At 45.8% G+C, this 13,975-nt stretch overlaps 2 protein-coding genes across 2 annotated transcripts in view; both read left to right on the top strand.

The window, feature by feature from the left end:
• The window catches only part of plekhh2 (pleckstrin homology domain containing, family H (with MyTH4 domain) member 2), a 28,076-nt gene extending 22,327 nt beyond the window's left edge, over positions 1-5,749 (top strand). Inside the window, exons 19-30 of the mRNA XM_036546624.1 lie at positions 30-142; positions 545-724; positions 834-931; positions 1,072-1,249; positions 1,557-1,712; positions 2,070-2,167; positions 2,535-2,676; positions 2,824-2,969; positions 3,293-3,422; positions 3,587-3,673; positions 3,760-3,909; positions 4,414-5,749. Of these exons, the coding sequence (XP_036402517.1) occupies positions 30-142; positions 545-724; positions 834-931; positions 1,072-1,249; positions 1,557-1,712; positions 2,070-2,167; positions 2,535-2,676; positions 2,824-2,969; positions 3,293-3,422; positions 3,587-3,673; positions 3,760-3,909; positions 4,414-4,599 (1,664 nt within the window). The 3' untranslated portion in view covers positions 4,600-5,749. The remainder of the gene's footprint in view (positions 1-29; positions 143-544; positions 725-833; positions 932-1,071; positions 1,250-1,556; positions 1,713-2,069; positions 2,168-2,534; positions 2,677-2,823; positions 2,970-3,292; positions 3,423-3,586; positions 3,674-3,759; positions 3,910-4,413) is intronic.
• Positions 5,750-8,019: 2,270 nt separating this feature from the next.
• Positions 8,020-13,938, top strand: dync2li1 (dynein, cytoplasmic 2, light intermediate chain 1). Its single transcript, XM_036547315.1, has 13 exons — positions 8,020-8,133; positions 8,560-8,695; positions 9,160-9,194; positions 9,306-9,375; positions 9,496-9,584; positions 9,783-9,975; positions 10,148-10,216; positions 10,434-10,511; positions 11,185-11,264; positions 11,500-11,570; positions 11,697-11,788; positions 12,096-12,188; positions 13,859-13,938. Exons 1-13 carry the CDS (start codon positions 8,120-8,122, stop codon positions 13,928-13,930), a joined length of 1,092 nt encoding a protein of 363 aa, XP_036403208.1. The 5' UTR covers positions 8,020-8,119; the 3' UTR covers positions 13,931-13,938.
• Positions 13,939-13,975: the final 37 nt, after the last annotated feature.

Genomic DNA, 13,975 nt, shown 5'->3' with positions numbered 1-13,975 from the left:
TCTCTCATATCTCTCCCTCTCTCTCTCAGGGTCCCAGATCTGGAGACACCCCATGCTGTGCTTCAGCAAAGAGGGCCTCTCCTCGCCCCTCACCACCCTGCCCTCCCAGGCCCTGCAGACAGAGGCCATCAAGCTCTTCAAGGTGAAAATACAGGCGGAGTGACACAGACTCACAGACAGGCAGAGTGTCACAATCCAAACCCATTTAGGGAGTGAGGCAAACTCACCCACAGGCAGAAAAACACAAACCCGCAGACAGTAATGCATCTGCCCGACTGTCCCCCTCTCTCTCTCTCTCCCTCTCTCTCTCTCTCTCCCACCCCCCCCTCTCTCTCCCACCCCCCTCTCTCTCTCTCTCCCTCTCTCTCTCTCCCTTCCACTCTCTGTTGTTTTTTTGTTGCTCTCTTTTTAGCTTTGTTTCCTGTTTTAATACATGAATGGAAATGTCTGTTAAGTTGTTTTGTTTTATTGTCTGTATAAAAGGGGTTAAAAGTCAAGTTAAAGGTTCTCTCTTTCTGTCTCTCTCCCTCTCTTTCTCCTCCAGACATGCCAGCTCTTCATCAATGTGGCGATTGATGCTCCGGCGATTGACTACCACGTGTCTCTGGCCCAGAGTGCTTTGCAGGTGTGCCTGACTCACCCGGAGCTACAGAACGAGATCTATTGCCAACTGGTGAAACAGACAAGGAAGAGGCAGCCTCAGGGCCAAGCTGGACCCCTGCAGGTACACCTAGTCACCACAAGGGGCAGTGCGAACATCATGTGGTACTGTGTGTATGTATGCAGTAGCTATGTGTATACAGCACTAGCTGTACATGTGTTTGTATCTGTAGGGCTGGCAGTTCCTAGCCTTGTGTGTGGGACTCTTCCTGCCCCAGCACCCCTTCCTCTGGCTGCTACAGGTACACCTGAAGAAGCATGCAGACTCAAGGTGAGGGTATGCACACACACAATCACACACACACACACAGACATATACACACACACATATACAGACACATACTATGTGTATAAATACTGCATGACAGTGATTGGCCTATCTCGGATAACCCCGCTGTTTCTCTCTCTCAGGACAGAGATCGGGAAGTACGCCATCTACTGCCAGCGTTCAGTAGAGCGCACTCAGCAGAGGGGGGAGCGGCAGGCTCGTCCGTCCCGAATGGAGATCCTCTCCATCCTGCTCCGCAACCCCTACCACCACTCCCTGCCTTTCAGCGTGCCCGTGCACTTCCTCAACAACACCTACCAGGTACCATGCACCCCCAAACACCAGCTGACCCCACACTCCCACACCCCCAAACATCAACCAGCTCTACACAGCCACACACCTAAACATCCCAAAACACCAGCCTGCTCCACACTCCCACTCCCCCAAACACCTCCACACACCATCCGGCTCCACACACCCATTCCCCCCAAACACCAGCCTGCTCCACACACCCACATTGCTAAACATCCTGCAACACCAGCCTGCTCCACACTGCCACCCATGCAGTAATAGAGATGCTTTAGGTGCCATGCCGAGGTGGAGTGACAGGTGTTTTGGGGCACCGCAGGTGGTGGGCTTTGATGCTTCAACCACGGTGGAGGAGTTTCTGGGCCGTCTGAACCAGGACACGGGGATGAGGAAGACGGGCCAGTCAGGGTTCAGTCTCTACACCGATGACCCCTCTGGACGTGACCTGGAGCACAGTCTGCAAGGGAGCATCAAGGTAAGACACACTGACAGACGATACAGAATCTAGGAAACAAAAAACTTTCTGGTGACCTGGCAGGCTCACAAATGCATAGACCTACACACACAGAACTCACAGAAACAGACAGCCCTATGTGGAGTGGCATACTCACTGCCAAATATAGTGAATACGTCCTTATAGACACTGCAGCCTGACTGATACATAAACCCTCCTCCTCTGACTGGAGCACACTTACACACAAACATACACACACACACACACACACTGTTAGATTCCAGACATAAGCATTATTACTTTGACTGAGTTTTCATAGAAAAAGCGCTCTGCTTGACAATGGCTGACAATGTGTGATTGTTTGTTCACATGCCTCAGATCTGTGACATCATCTCAAAATGGGAGCAGGCCTCCAAAGAGCTGCACACGGGCAAGTCCGAGAGCACCAGGACGGTCCGGTTCACCTACAAGAACAGGTAAACTTCAGACTGCTATAAAAACAGGCACCTGTATGCCTTAGACCACTGCTAGAAAAGGGATACTTCTCAGACTTTTCAATAAGAACAGGCAGGGTCAGACAGGACTGTAAGAGCAAGTAAGAGGTTATAAACTGTAAGAACAGGACACATTAAGACTCCATCTTTAGAACCGACAGTATACATGAAAAATGAAAAATGGCCACACCTCAAACAATGCTGTCTTGGTAATGGCACAATTACCTCATGACATTACCCTCTTTTGACCTCTGTCTCCACCTCTTACCTGTTTTGGCTTCTATTCCCACCCCTTTGCTTCTGACTCCACCCTTTCCCTCTCTTGGCTTCTGTCCCCGCCCCTGCACAGGCTGTACTTCTCTCTCCAGGTGAGGGGGGAGACAGAGCGAGAGAGGCTGCTCCTGGCTTACCAGACCAACGAGGGCATCGTTGAGGGACACTTCCCCATCAACAAAGAGCTGGCCCTGGAGATGTGTGCTCTGCTGGCTCAGGTACGAGTGGTTTTGGAGATATTTAGACACATCCTGTTTTCATCTTTCATGTCCTTCCCCAAAATTCTGCACTCTGGACCTCTGGCCTTGTCTTCCAGACTTTTCCAAAAACCAATATCCTTTCACCCCCCCCCCCCCCCCCCCCAGGTAGAATTTGGAGACTTTGAACGCCCATTCTCCACCCCAGCTGGACCGGGGTCGGCTCAGTCCAAGTCTAACCAAACCCTCAAACAGGTTCTGGAGAGGTTCTACCCCAAGCGGTACCGGCAGGGCTGCACTGAGGAGCAGCTCAGGTAAGCCTCATGTGTAAACCATACACATACACCATGCACATACACCAGCCCACACACACACATACTACACACATGCACACTTTTACAGATGCACACACACACACACACACACAAACAAACCAGAACACCTACTGTATTGTACTAATTCAACTGATTTTGCCTTACAAACATGTTGACACTTTTAATTAATGTAACTCATAATCTTCATAGACAGCTCTTTTGGGGCCTGTTTTCACCTTTCACCTTAAATCACTGTGCCTGCTCACCTCCTTCTCCTTATTCACCCCCCTTTGCTGTCCCTGTCACTGTCCCCTCTTCTTCAGGCAGCTACGACAGCGTCTTTCTGCCTGCTGGGGGTCTCTCAGGGGCCGCAGCTCCTCCGACTGCATCCGCATCTACCTGACCGTCGCCCGCAAGTGGCCTTTCTTTGGGGCCAAGCTGTTTGCTGCCAAGGTAGGTCTGTCCTGTCACCGTGGGGGCTCACAGCATCACACACACACAACCATGTCCTTCATGTCTCTGTGGGTTCTTGACATGTCTGTGTTGACCTTGTGTGTGTATACGTGTGTGTGTGTGTGTGTGTGTGTGTGTGTGTGTGTGTGTGTGTGTGTGTGCAGCCGATCACACCCTCTCCGCAGCAGGGCGCCCCCGTGTGGCTGGCGGTCCACGAGAACGGCATCAGCATGCTGGAGTACAACTCAATGGTGAGATTTCTGACTTAACAATACAATATCACCAGGATCGCACCAGACGGAGCCACACCCTGTTAACCTGCTGCTTCCCCATCCAGAGGCTGCTGGTGTCTCACCCGCACAAGAATCTGATGACCTTCGGTGGTTGCCGTGACGACTTCATGCTGGTGGTCGGGCAGAGCATTGGGAGCAGCGCGGCCAAAGACAAGCCCACGGAGAAGCACCTGTTCTCCATGGCCAAGCCCAAGGTGACCATGTTCAAACCGCAGACGCGGGTGCTGGGGTTCAGCTGAAACGGGGGTTATGGGAGGTCACTTCTACAGGCTGTTTTTCTGCACAGATACTGGCTGACCACAGTGTTTGCTGACATCATCTCAAGTCACATACTGAAGATAGCCGTGTGTGCTGTGCGGTTCACTTGCATACTCAAAAAGTGTCCAAACATGCTTGCAATTAGTCCACATACTCCAGGTGTCAGGGATAGTGGTTGTGTACAGAGACATAATATGGATAGTGGATTATTGTTGCATATATATACTCCCTGTATCTTGTGGTGACATTGCACATCATACAGATGATGTGCAATTCACCAATCCAGAAAGTTTAAATCAGGTTTAGCAAAGAGGAGAGTAGTAGTCTGATTGAGAGCTTGATATGACTGAAAGTGATATGTTTAAGAAAAGTGTGTTTTGAGTAGATGTGCATCATATGTATGTGTGTTTTGGCGTGACAGTTTCCGTGTTTCCCGTTAGATTTTGGAGATGACCCTGCTCATTGCCAGCTACATCAACAGCGCCCACCAGCAGAAGGCCGCCGCCCACCACCTCTCTGCGCCCGCCCTCCTGTCAGCTCAGCCAGTCGATCTCAAGAACGCGGAGGCAGAGAGCAAACTGCAGCCCACCTCCAGTAGACCCAGCAAGGCACCAACCCTGCTGTGAGCGCCCTCTACTGGTGGCTGCTCCAACAGCGGCCCCGTTTCCCTCAGTCCGTCCACCGGTCTCCAGAGATAGGAGACAAGAGGGTGTAGCTCTCTCAATCACATGACAGGGCACTGTGGTACAGTCATGTGACAAGGTACTGCCCCTTGTGGTCAGATCATGTGACATTGCACTGAATCATCCTCATGGGTTCAAGCATGTCACAGGGTACAATGCTACTGCATTCGACAGCCCAGAGTATTTTAGAGTAATGTAGTTCTCCTCAACTTCAGTGTACTTAGATCCAGATGCCTTAGGAGGAATATTGGAATGTTGTTTTGACAAAAGTTTGCCGGAGGCCTTCTTGTAACACATGCTTTTGAAACTGATGGAGCGCAAAGGTTGCTAGCCAATTTTTATTTTATTTTATTTTAATATATTTTAATTTTAAATATTGAAAAGAAGGGGAGTGCCAGTGGTATCATGGTAAACAAGCAAGTCAGTACCTGGCAGCATTTGATAGACAGTGACACGAAACATCTCACAGAGAGCATGATGGGAGGTGAAGTCCAAAGCTTGAGATTTTGAAGTACGCTAGATTAGCTCCACCTCTTATCAGCCCACTCTGTGACACATGCTGGGGTTCTTTGCCAGCTGCATGCATCCTCGCAGTGGGAAGGACAGGAGTGACATCTTTTGACCTTTTTATCCATAAGTACTGTTGTTATTCATTGCATGGCCACAGTAATGAGACACTGACTGACATAGTGCGATACACACATCTAAATGCCTGAAGGGAAAAATGTTATACCTGTACTCAGAATAGCTTGAAGGGAAACAACAGACTAAATACACACCTATTACCTGTGCGGAAACAGGAGAAATAATCCAATCAAACTGGAAGCTGTCTCCTTTCACCCTTCCAACTTTATATTTAGCTTCTCACGGGATGAGACTTCCCTTTGAGACTTCCTGCCATCCACGATTTCATCTTTAATACTAAGGTTTTTACTTTTGTGACTTTTACACGGATATATCTCACCGTTTAGACTCACTGCTGTTTGTTTCATATGCTGTGATATTCCTATGAGCCTGCAAATGTGGTCTATAAGTTCTCAAACCCTTGATCATAAATATGACCTTTTGTTATACTGTAGGTTAATGTGCTATAAACCTTGTCCAAGCTTTCTTGCTTTTGTGTTTGGTCAGGATATTTTTAAAACTGTATGAATGCCAGTTCAGAAGATATTTTATTAATATTTTAAAAATTACCTGCTTAAATATTTATTTTGATAAGCCAGAATATATATTTAGAAATTGTCACTCTGATTGTCACAAAGATGCAGTATTTAAATACACAACTTTGATTAAATCAGATGTTTGTTCAAAGATTTTGAATGTAGTCATTTTTGAATTCATTTTGTCTCTGCACAGAATGTTTGTTATTTATTCAAGATGTATAAAAGTGTGTGTGTGTGTGTGCTGTTTTTTGTGTGATCTCATGTGCAACATCAGAGGTACATCTTTTGTGTGCAGTTGATGCATTCAGTAATACACTAACAATATACAACACTCAAGCAGTTGGCTTGTCCTGAACTGACCTGCAGTTGCCATAACAGATATGCCATTCTTGAAATACAGTGACAATTTGAGCAATGATCACTGGCGAAAAAGGATATGACTGGATCAGGCTGCAAAAGCATGGCCATAGTCTGTAACAGCCTTTTGTAGCGAGGTGTCTGAAACACAGCCAGGTGAAAGATGTTGGGTCATGTGACACACGCACACCTTAAGCTGCTTGAAGAAGAGATGCCCTGTAGATGCTCTGATTTAGATATTTAAGCAGTTTCTCTCCTGTTCTTACACATTCCTTTTGAGGCATGCAAAAAACCAGCTTTTTACATAATTGCTGTCAACATTTCTCACATTAAAATCATCTTCACCTGACCTCATCAGCATTGATCACTTTCTTCTGTGACACCCTGATCCAGCACAGCTTGCATGTGACACATCATCCATTTATATAGCTTGATATTTACTGAAAAAAAATTTGGTTGAGCACATGTCTACTATGTGTGTCCTGCCTAAAATGTATTAAGTTTACCATGACCTGTACAGAGAGCATATAAGTCCCCATATCTGCTACAGAAGACCTTTATTAAATATGTATTCTCTGTTACCATGTCCTTTAAAAAAACAATTACTGATATTTAATACTAATAATTCTTAAAAGCAAAGTTGTATTCAACCACAAATCATTTGTCAACGTAATGATTCTGTCCTAACATGCAAATGTCTTGGCATCAGGTAATCAATTAGTTTATTTCAATAATCTCTCTAAAAGCTGAAGTTTAAATCAGATCTTCATTTTAGAAACACATCTGTTTTTGCATTGCTGCTCAAAATAGTCTAAACAATATTTCTTTCAGTGTACTGTATTGACAGCATCCAACCAAATTTTTTTGTAAACCAATAGTTTTTTGGGTTTTTTTTTTATCATAAAGCAGATTTTTTACAAATATTAGATCACGCATGCATTGCTGTGAATGACACAGGCAGCTACAGTATACTAAACTGACTGGACCACCAATACCATGTACCCTTGGTATACATTTGTGTATGCAGTCACACCACCCTGAAACTCTCATCTGCCTCATGACTGAAGCAAAAAGGGGTTGGACTTGGTTAGTACCTGGACAAAAAACCAAGTTACTGCTGGAAGTGGTGTTAGTGGGCCAGTAGGTTCCTTCTGGACCCTACAGGAGACTAACACCCCACTGCAGTTATGTTGGAAACACCATTTTTCAGGTGAGTCCTTAAACCAAGGTCCTGACTCTCTGTAGTTGTTAAAGATCCCATGGTACTTCTTGCAAAGAGCTGGGGGTTCCAGCCGCCCTGACTAAGTTCTCAATCTGGGTCTTTCAACCTGGCCATACAATAATTCCATAATGTAACTGACTAAATAGTTTCCCTCCCTCTCCACCTCAGGTGATTTGTGGTGAGTGTTCCAATGTAAAATGGATGACTGTCCATCACTCCGGTGGGTGCTACAGATTAGTGGCGGTTAAAATTTTTATAATAGTAAAAATAGTAAACATTTACTATTTTAGATAAGTTAGAAGTAGCCCTAATAGCCCTTTGTATTGAATGTACAATAAATGAATAAATACTACTTGAATACTTCATGAATATTTAATAACGTTATGAATCATGTATAATTAAAACTTAGCATTAACTCTAAAATATATCACTGATACTGTAAGAACTGTAGTTTCTGTGATTTTTACATCCACGTTTTGGTTGCAATTTCATACATGTGAAGCTCTCAGACCTCTCGTTTCCCGCAAGAACCTTTAAACATGCAGCCACGGTTTCGTCATCGTTGGGCGACGTTGCCCATCGCAACGCTTATGCGAAGCTGCCACCGTGGTGTTCATCTTGAAGCAACACTAGAGAGGCCTCCGTTAAGAGTGGTTCATATCCCTTCTTGGTGATATTTTGGAAGCAGGAATCAGACACACTGTACAAGTGATGAAAAGAAATGCCAAAAATAAGGTAACAATTTAGCAGTTGGGGGTTAGCTCCTGATAGTTTGTTTTGCGAACTTCCAAACGTTTTATTTGATCGTAAGCAGCTACCTAGTCTAGCTAACTGCCAGGTTCTTGTTTTTACCCTTGACAAAGTTAACATTACTCATTGTTAGCTACCTCTAATTGCGAAGAGTACATTTTAGAGTATTTACGGAGTTAGTTCCTTCAGCAAGATGAGCAAAACATTTATCTTTTGAGATAGGTGGTCAGCTGCAGTAACTTGCTTCTTGCTCGGTAGCATAGCGAGAGTTTAACCATGCTAGTTAGCTGCAAAAAAACGACTTTGGTTGTGTGTTTAAGGAACATTGCCAGGCTAGCTATCTGTTTTGTGTGTTTGCAGTGCAAGAACGACTAGATCGTTGCTTTGTGTAAAATTGTCCGCTTGTTTTAGTGACACACTGTGGGAGCTGGCCGCGTCGGAGGTGCGCCATCGGGAGAATGGGGCTGACGAAGAAGAAGGCGATGCAGCGGGCAATCCTCCGGCAGTTGGCGAAAGAACCGTGTTCTTCGTAGGGAGCAAAGCGGGGGTAAGCGCCCGGATAGCATCATGTCAAGGCAGTCGAATGAGTTAGTGACGTTAGTGATTATTGAGCGATCTTTCATTTACACGGATGAGACTCGTGACCGTGGAATTCGTGGGAGTAGAATTTTGATATAATCAGATAATGTACTCAAAGCCACGGCTTTCCGGTCGCGGAAGGACCAGAAACAACCCTATGCTTTGTTTTGTAATGCTGGAAGCATAACACATTGAACCATTCAAGTATGAATGATAACAAGTTAGCCTGGCATAATATTGACATCGCTATGTGAGAGTTCGGCAGAGAAAAATGAACGAGAACACAAATGGGTACTACATTGCTGTCCTCTGCTGGCTATTTTGACGAACAACTGTTTCTCATGACCTGTTGTAAGAACAGTGTGTTGCATTTACAACGCACCCTGTCGTGGTCATGAAACTAAACATTTGTGTTTGTGTTTATTTTCTCAGGGGAAGACGACGATTTTGCTCAGATGTCTAGACAGGTGAGTGTAAAAACGTGCAACAACGGTAATAAACCTTAAAATGTATCACAGAATAAAAGGGCAGATTAATGAACTACTGGTGTGTTTTTTTTTTTGTTTTTTTTTTGGTAGGGATGAACCACCTAAACCAACTCTAGCACTAGAGTACACGTTTGGAAGAAGAGCACGTGGACACAACACGGTAAGAAAGCTCTGTCCCCGATGCAATCATGTGTATTTGTATTGCTGTTATTGGGGTGGTGTAGTTGAAGTGAACGGAGAAGTTCACCTGGTGGCACTTTGATGTCTCCTGTCTCCGCAGCCCAAAGACATTGCGCACTTTTGGGAGTTAGGAGGCGGGACGTCCCTGTCCGATCTCATTCAGATTCCCATCACCCCGCTGAATGTGAGGTCAGTGTGACCTGTGCTCCTCTGTAACAGCAGTCCACAATTACCTTGTTTGTTGTTCTTTTGCCTATCTAATTGCCTTATCCCTGGTTACACCGACAGCAAATGTACGTTTCAAAATGCTGAGCTGCACACTTGTTTTGGAGATTGGGGGCGTTCTCTGACTGGAGACGGTGCTGAGGTTCTGGTGTGGCTCCACAGGACCCTGTCGCTGGTTCTGGTGTTGGACCTGTCCAAACCCAACGCGCTGTGGGTGACCACCGAGCGGCTGTTGCAGTCTGCGCGGGCCCAGGTAGAGCGGGCCTTTTCCGAGCCACAGGGATCGGGGGAGTCTAGGCCCAGCAAACACGCCACCCCAAAGAGAGAGCTGCGAACCCTACACAAGGACCACCCGGTGAGCCTGGGGTCATCTCACCCCCAGTCCACATAACGGAGTTAGCTCTCCCTGACCAAGAGTCAGCGTCTGTTACAGGAGAGGAGCCATTTTGCTGTAGATTTAAAGATACTGCACACATTCCCCTGTGGATTTTCTCAGTGTTGAGTGCCCTGTCCCATATCTCCGACAGGACCGAGAGCTGATTAACCCCTTCCCCGTTCCACTGCTCCTCATTGGCAGCAAGTATGACATCTTTCAGGTAAAGCACTGTACTCTACTGTAACTTTACACATACAGTACATTTAGTGTATGTTTACTACATCTTATGAAGACTGCGTATCAAATTATGGGTTTTCACAGAATGGTTATAGCCAAGCCATTGACTTTCCCAGACTTCCACCAGAAAAACGAGGCTGTTGTCGGTGCTGTGGTTATTATATGTCCACTTAGTGATGTGGCCCTTCTGTTTTGTGAAGGACTTGGATTCGGAGAAAAGGAAGGTGATCTGCAAGACCCTGCGATTCCTTGCCCATTATCACGGAGCGGGTCTCGTGGTAAGCTGAAGAACTCTAAAGCGTAATTTCCGTTTTCAGCACTAAACTTCTGTCTGATCTACAGGTGATTTGCAATTGTATTTGAATTTATAATAAATTTAAAATAACCCTACCATGTCAGAGGACTTCAGCTTTCACAAAGACACGTGTAGGGTGCATCTTAAAATACTGTATTTCAAGGAATGGACTTTACGTGTGGATCTTGTGGCCCTCAACCCCCACCTTTCAAAAGAAGCATCACCATTCTTTGTGGTTATATGTAAAGGTCTGTAAGATATTGCCAAATGTATCTGTACAAATCTGTATATCTGTACAAAATGTTTCTCATCCTGTAGTTCACAAAAGATTTTAATTCAACAGTCTGTTGGTTTTACTTCTGAAGTGTTACTGAAATGGGTAAAGCCAGACTGACCTGAGTTGTGTCCTACAGTCTTTTTGTAATTGTTAAGGTCAGAGTAGAGAATGGAAGCTGACAGAGTAAAAGCAGATCCATCCCCACATCCCCACTTCACGTATCATTGCACCAGCCATGGCAGAGCTCAGTGCAGCGTAGTATGAGCGTTCTGGGAATCCTCCATTCTGGTGCTGTGCTGAAGCATGACTCCAATAGAAAAAGAAGCAACACTGTACTTTATTCTTCTGTTGTTTTGTCTGTGTCTGTCTGTGCCTGCAGTTCACCAGCAGTAAGTCCGAGACCCTGATGTCAAAGACGAGGGGCTTCCTTACTCACCTGGCCTTTGGGACAGAGAAAGGGTGAGAGGACTCTGCAGCTCTTTTATTCTGCCTCCACTTGAGGCTTTCTGGATTTGTTGTGATGAACCCAGCCTTCTGTATACCTCCTATCACTGCTCTGTTACTCCTAGGTGTAGAGTAAAGTTATACAACTGCAAACAGACCAAATGTATTGTAAACTCAGCAAAGCCAATAACCGCAAGCTACCCCTAGTAACACTGCATGTAACACTCCTCATTCTCTTATCGTTTGTCAGGAGGATCATGGCCACGGACCACAGTAAGCCCCTGATTATTCCAGCTGGAATGGACTCCCTCAGTCAGATAGGTGAGTTGCTCTGTGTTTTTTGCAGAATTGCTGAGAGGCTTTTTTGTAAGATTTAACGAAACTTTCCACTCAGAAATGAAATAAGTTACATTACATTTAAAATTCGTAACACTCCCTCCCTTGTAGGCACCCCTCCGGCAACAGACATATCAACTCTACATGCCAGAACCCCCCTTGACCTATGGAAGAAAGTGTTTGAGAGATTCTTCCCTGCTGAGGTAGCTCTTTTTACATGCACAGACATACAGACACACACATACACACACGCAGACATATACACACAAACTTAAATATATACATGTACTCATACAAGAACCCACACACATATACACAAATATAGCCATGCACACAGACATACTTTCACACACACACAATACACACGTATATGCAGTTCTGTGGTGTGTGTTATTTGAATAGAACTACATACTTACTTGCTCAAACCTGCACGTGGTTGTGTTGCGAGCATTGTGAGTGTTTGGTGAGTGCTCGGCAGGGGCTGATCCCTGATATCTCACTACCCTCCAGAGCACAAGTGACCCCAAAGAACTGAAGGACCCTGCGAAAGACCCCCAGTACAGCGAGGCCCAGATTGACTCCATGAGAGCGCAGAAAGACCAGGTACTACAGAGAATCCCCTCCGCTGGCTATCCATGTTATTCTCAGAGTCTGTGAGAAGCACGTATCTGCTGTTCTGTCTGATTAAGCCATATCCACTGAAATGGATGCTCCGGTGTTTTGTTTCATGTGTGGCAGACGGCTCATTACAGTCTCCCTTGTGTTCTTATTCCATAATTTTTTAGCATTCCAGAATGTGTTTGAAAATATAACAGGAGTAGTGTCAATTCCAGTGTCTCGATGGACTTACTATTTTTAACTATTGAGTAAGGCGTGTCCTTACTTATGGAGGAAAAAAGTAACAGTCTGCGCTGTTATTATTTTATTTTTGAATTATGTTTTCCATGTGAAAGACTATTTGAATCAATCAATGACTGATTATCGCATTTTCAGTCCTGTCCTCTCCAGTAGACCAGTTATGAAATGAAAAACAACGGTGATGGTTTTATTCTGCAGTGTCATAAGTAGGTTAAGAGAGAGAGAACTGTAGGTTCTTGACTTCATCCAGGACATGCCTCAGTTTAAGAGATTACTCCGGCTGTTTTCAGAAACTGCCCGCAGTGTATGCCTTATGACAAAGGCAAAATTCAAATGAAAAGCTACATGCAGTTCAGATGCAACAGACTGAGCATGAATGTGGGGAGAACACTGAGCTGCAATTGATGTGGTTGAGTTTGTGAGGCCCGCTGTTAACTATAGTTACTAACTCAGGCCCCACACATCATCGGCCTCCCTGTGCAGCCCCGGTGAACGGTAATAACCCCCGTGGTGTCCGATAGTAACAGGTGGCTAATTAGCAGCAATAAGCATTTACACTCCTGTGAACCTGATAAGGCCCCGTCTGTCTACAACTGCAGATTGTGAACTGTAGTAACCGCTGTCCGTGGCATTGTTGTGGTGATGTGGCCCTCCGCCGCCCGACCCTCTTTAGCTCTGACACCCATCGGACACGTGTCATTGGGCTTTCGCAAAATGGGGACAGACTGGGGCAAGTGGAGGGTTTCTGCTGCGGTCATCGGGTCTTCCTGGGTTCTGCGCACGCCGCTCCGGGTGGCGTGAGTGGGTTTTGAGTCGGCCCCTTCGCCCACAGAGTCTCTGTGGCCTGCTGCTGTTTCAGTCATGGCATTCTCATCCAGCTATTTGCAGCGGACCTGCTCTTTGCTTTTGCCTTTGCTTGCTTGTCCTCTGCTCAGAATGAGTTCACGTCTGATGGACGTCACAGTCTCGTTAGAGGTGTCACCAGTCACCTAATGCATAGCAGCGTCAGCAGTACCAACCCTCATTTGATGCACGCAGAGGTTCTGATCGGTTATAAAACCATATTTTGCTGCCTTCAGATGCAGCTTTTACTATGGCCCGCCTCCAGTGCACTTTGAGTTTAACTTTCAGTAAGAAATTCTAATGTCTGAGATGGCCAGTGTGTCACAGGCAGTGGAGATGCACCTGTAAGAATATCAGATGACCAAAGATGAAATTACACAAAGAGGGCAGTGCCTGTAGTCATCAGGGGCTGCAGCCGTTCAGGTTCTCAGTCCATCTCATATGGTTTCATGTTTGTAGAGGGGACGGAGTCAAATGTAGGCCAAGGTTTATCATTCCAAGTCTACCAGTAAAAGCCAATGCCATTAAAGAAGACATGTGATAATGCTGAAATTGCTTCCTTCTCTTTCAAGGAACTGGAACAGTATAAGAGAAATGCAGCAAAGTCCTGGAAAGGTATGGACCTGGAGTTCCAGAAGAACTAATGCTCCTCCCCCCCCCCCCCCCCCGGACTGAGAGAAGCAGGGATG

Source organism: Megalops cyprinoides, chromosome 15 (assembly GCF_013368585.1).
Source record: "Megalops cyprinoides isolate fMegCyp1 chromosome 15, fMegCyp1.pri, whole genome shotgun sequence".
Classification (NCBI taxonomy): Eukaryota; Metazoa; Chordata; class Actinopteri; order Elopiformes; family Megalopidae; genus Megalops; species Megalops cyprinoides.
Note: the sequence above shows the minus strand (reverse complement) of the source record. Positions and strands in the feature narration are given on the sequence as shown.

Coding starts and splice junctions, on each gene's coding strand:
- dync2li1 (XM_036547315.1), top strand. Junction 9,376..9,495: donor GAGCACGTGGACACAACACG/GTAAGAAAGCTC, acceptor CTGTCTCCGCAG/CCCAAAGACATTGCGCACTT. Junction 11,571..11,696: donor GGACTCCCTCAGTCAGATAG/GTGAGTTGCTCT, acceptor CCTCCCTTGTAG/GCACCCCTCCGGCAACAGAC.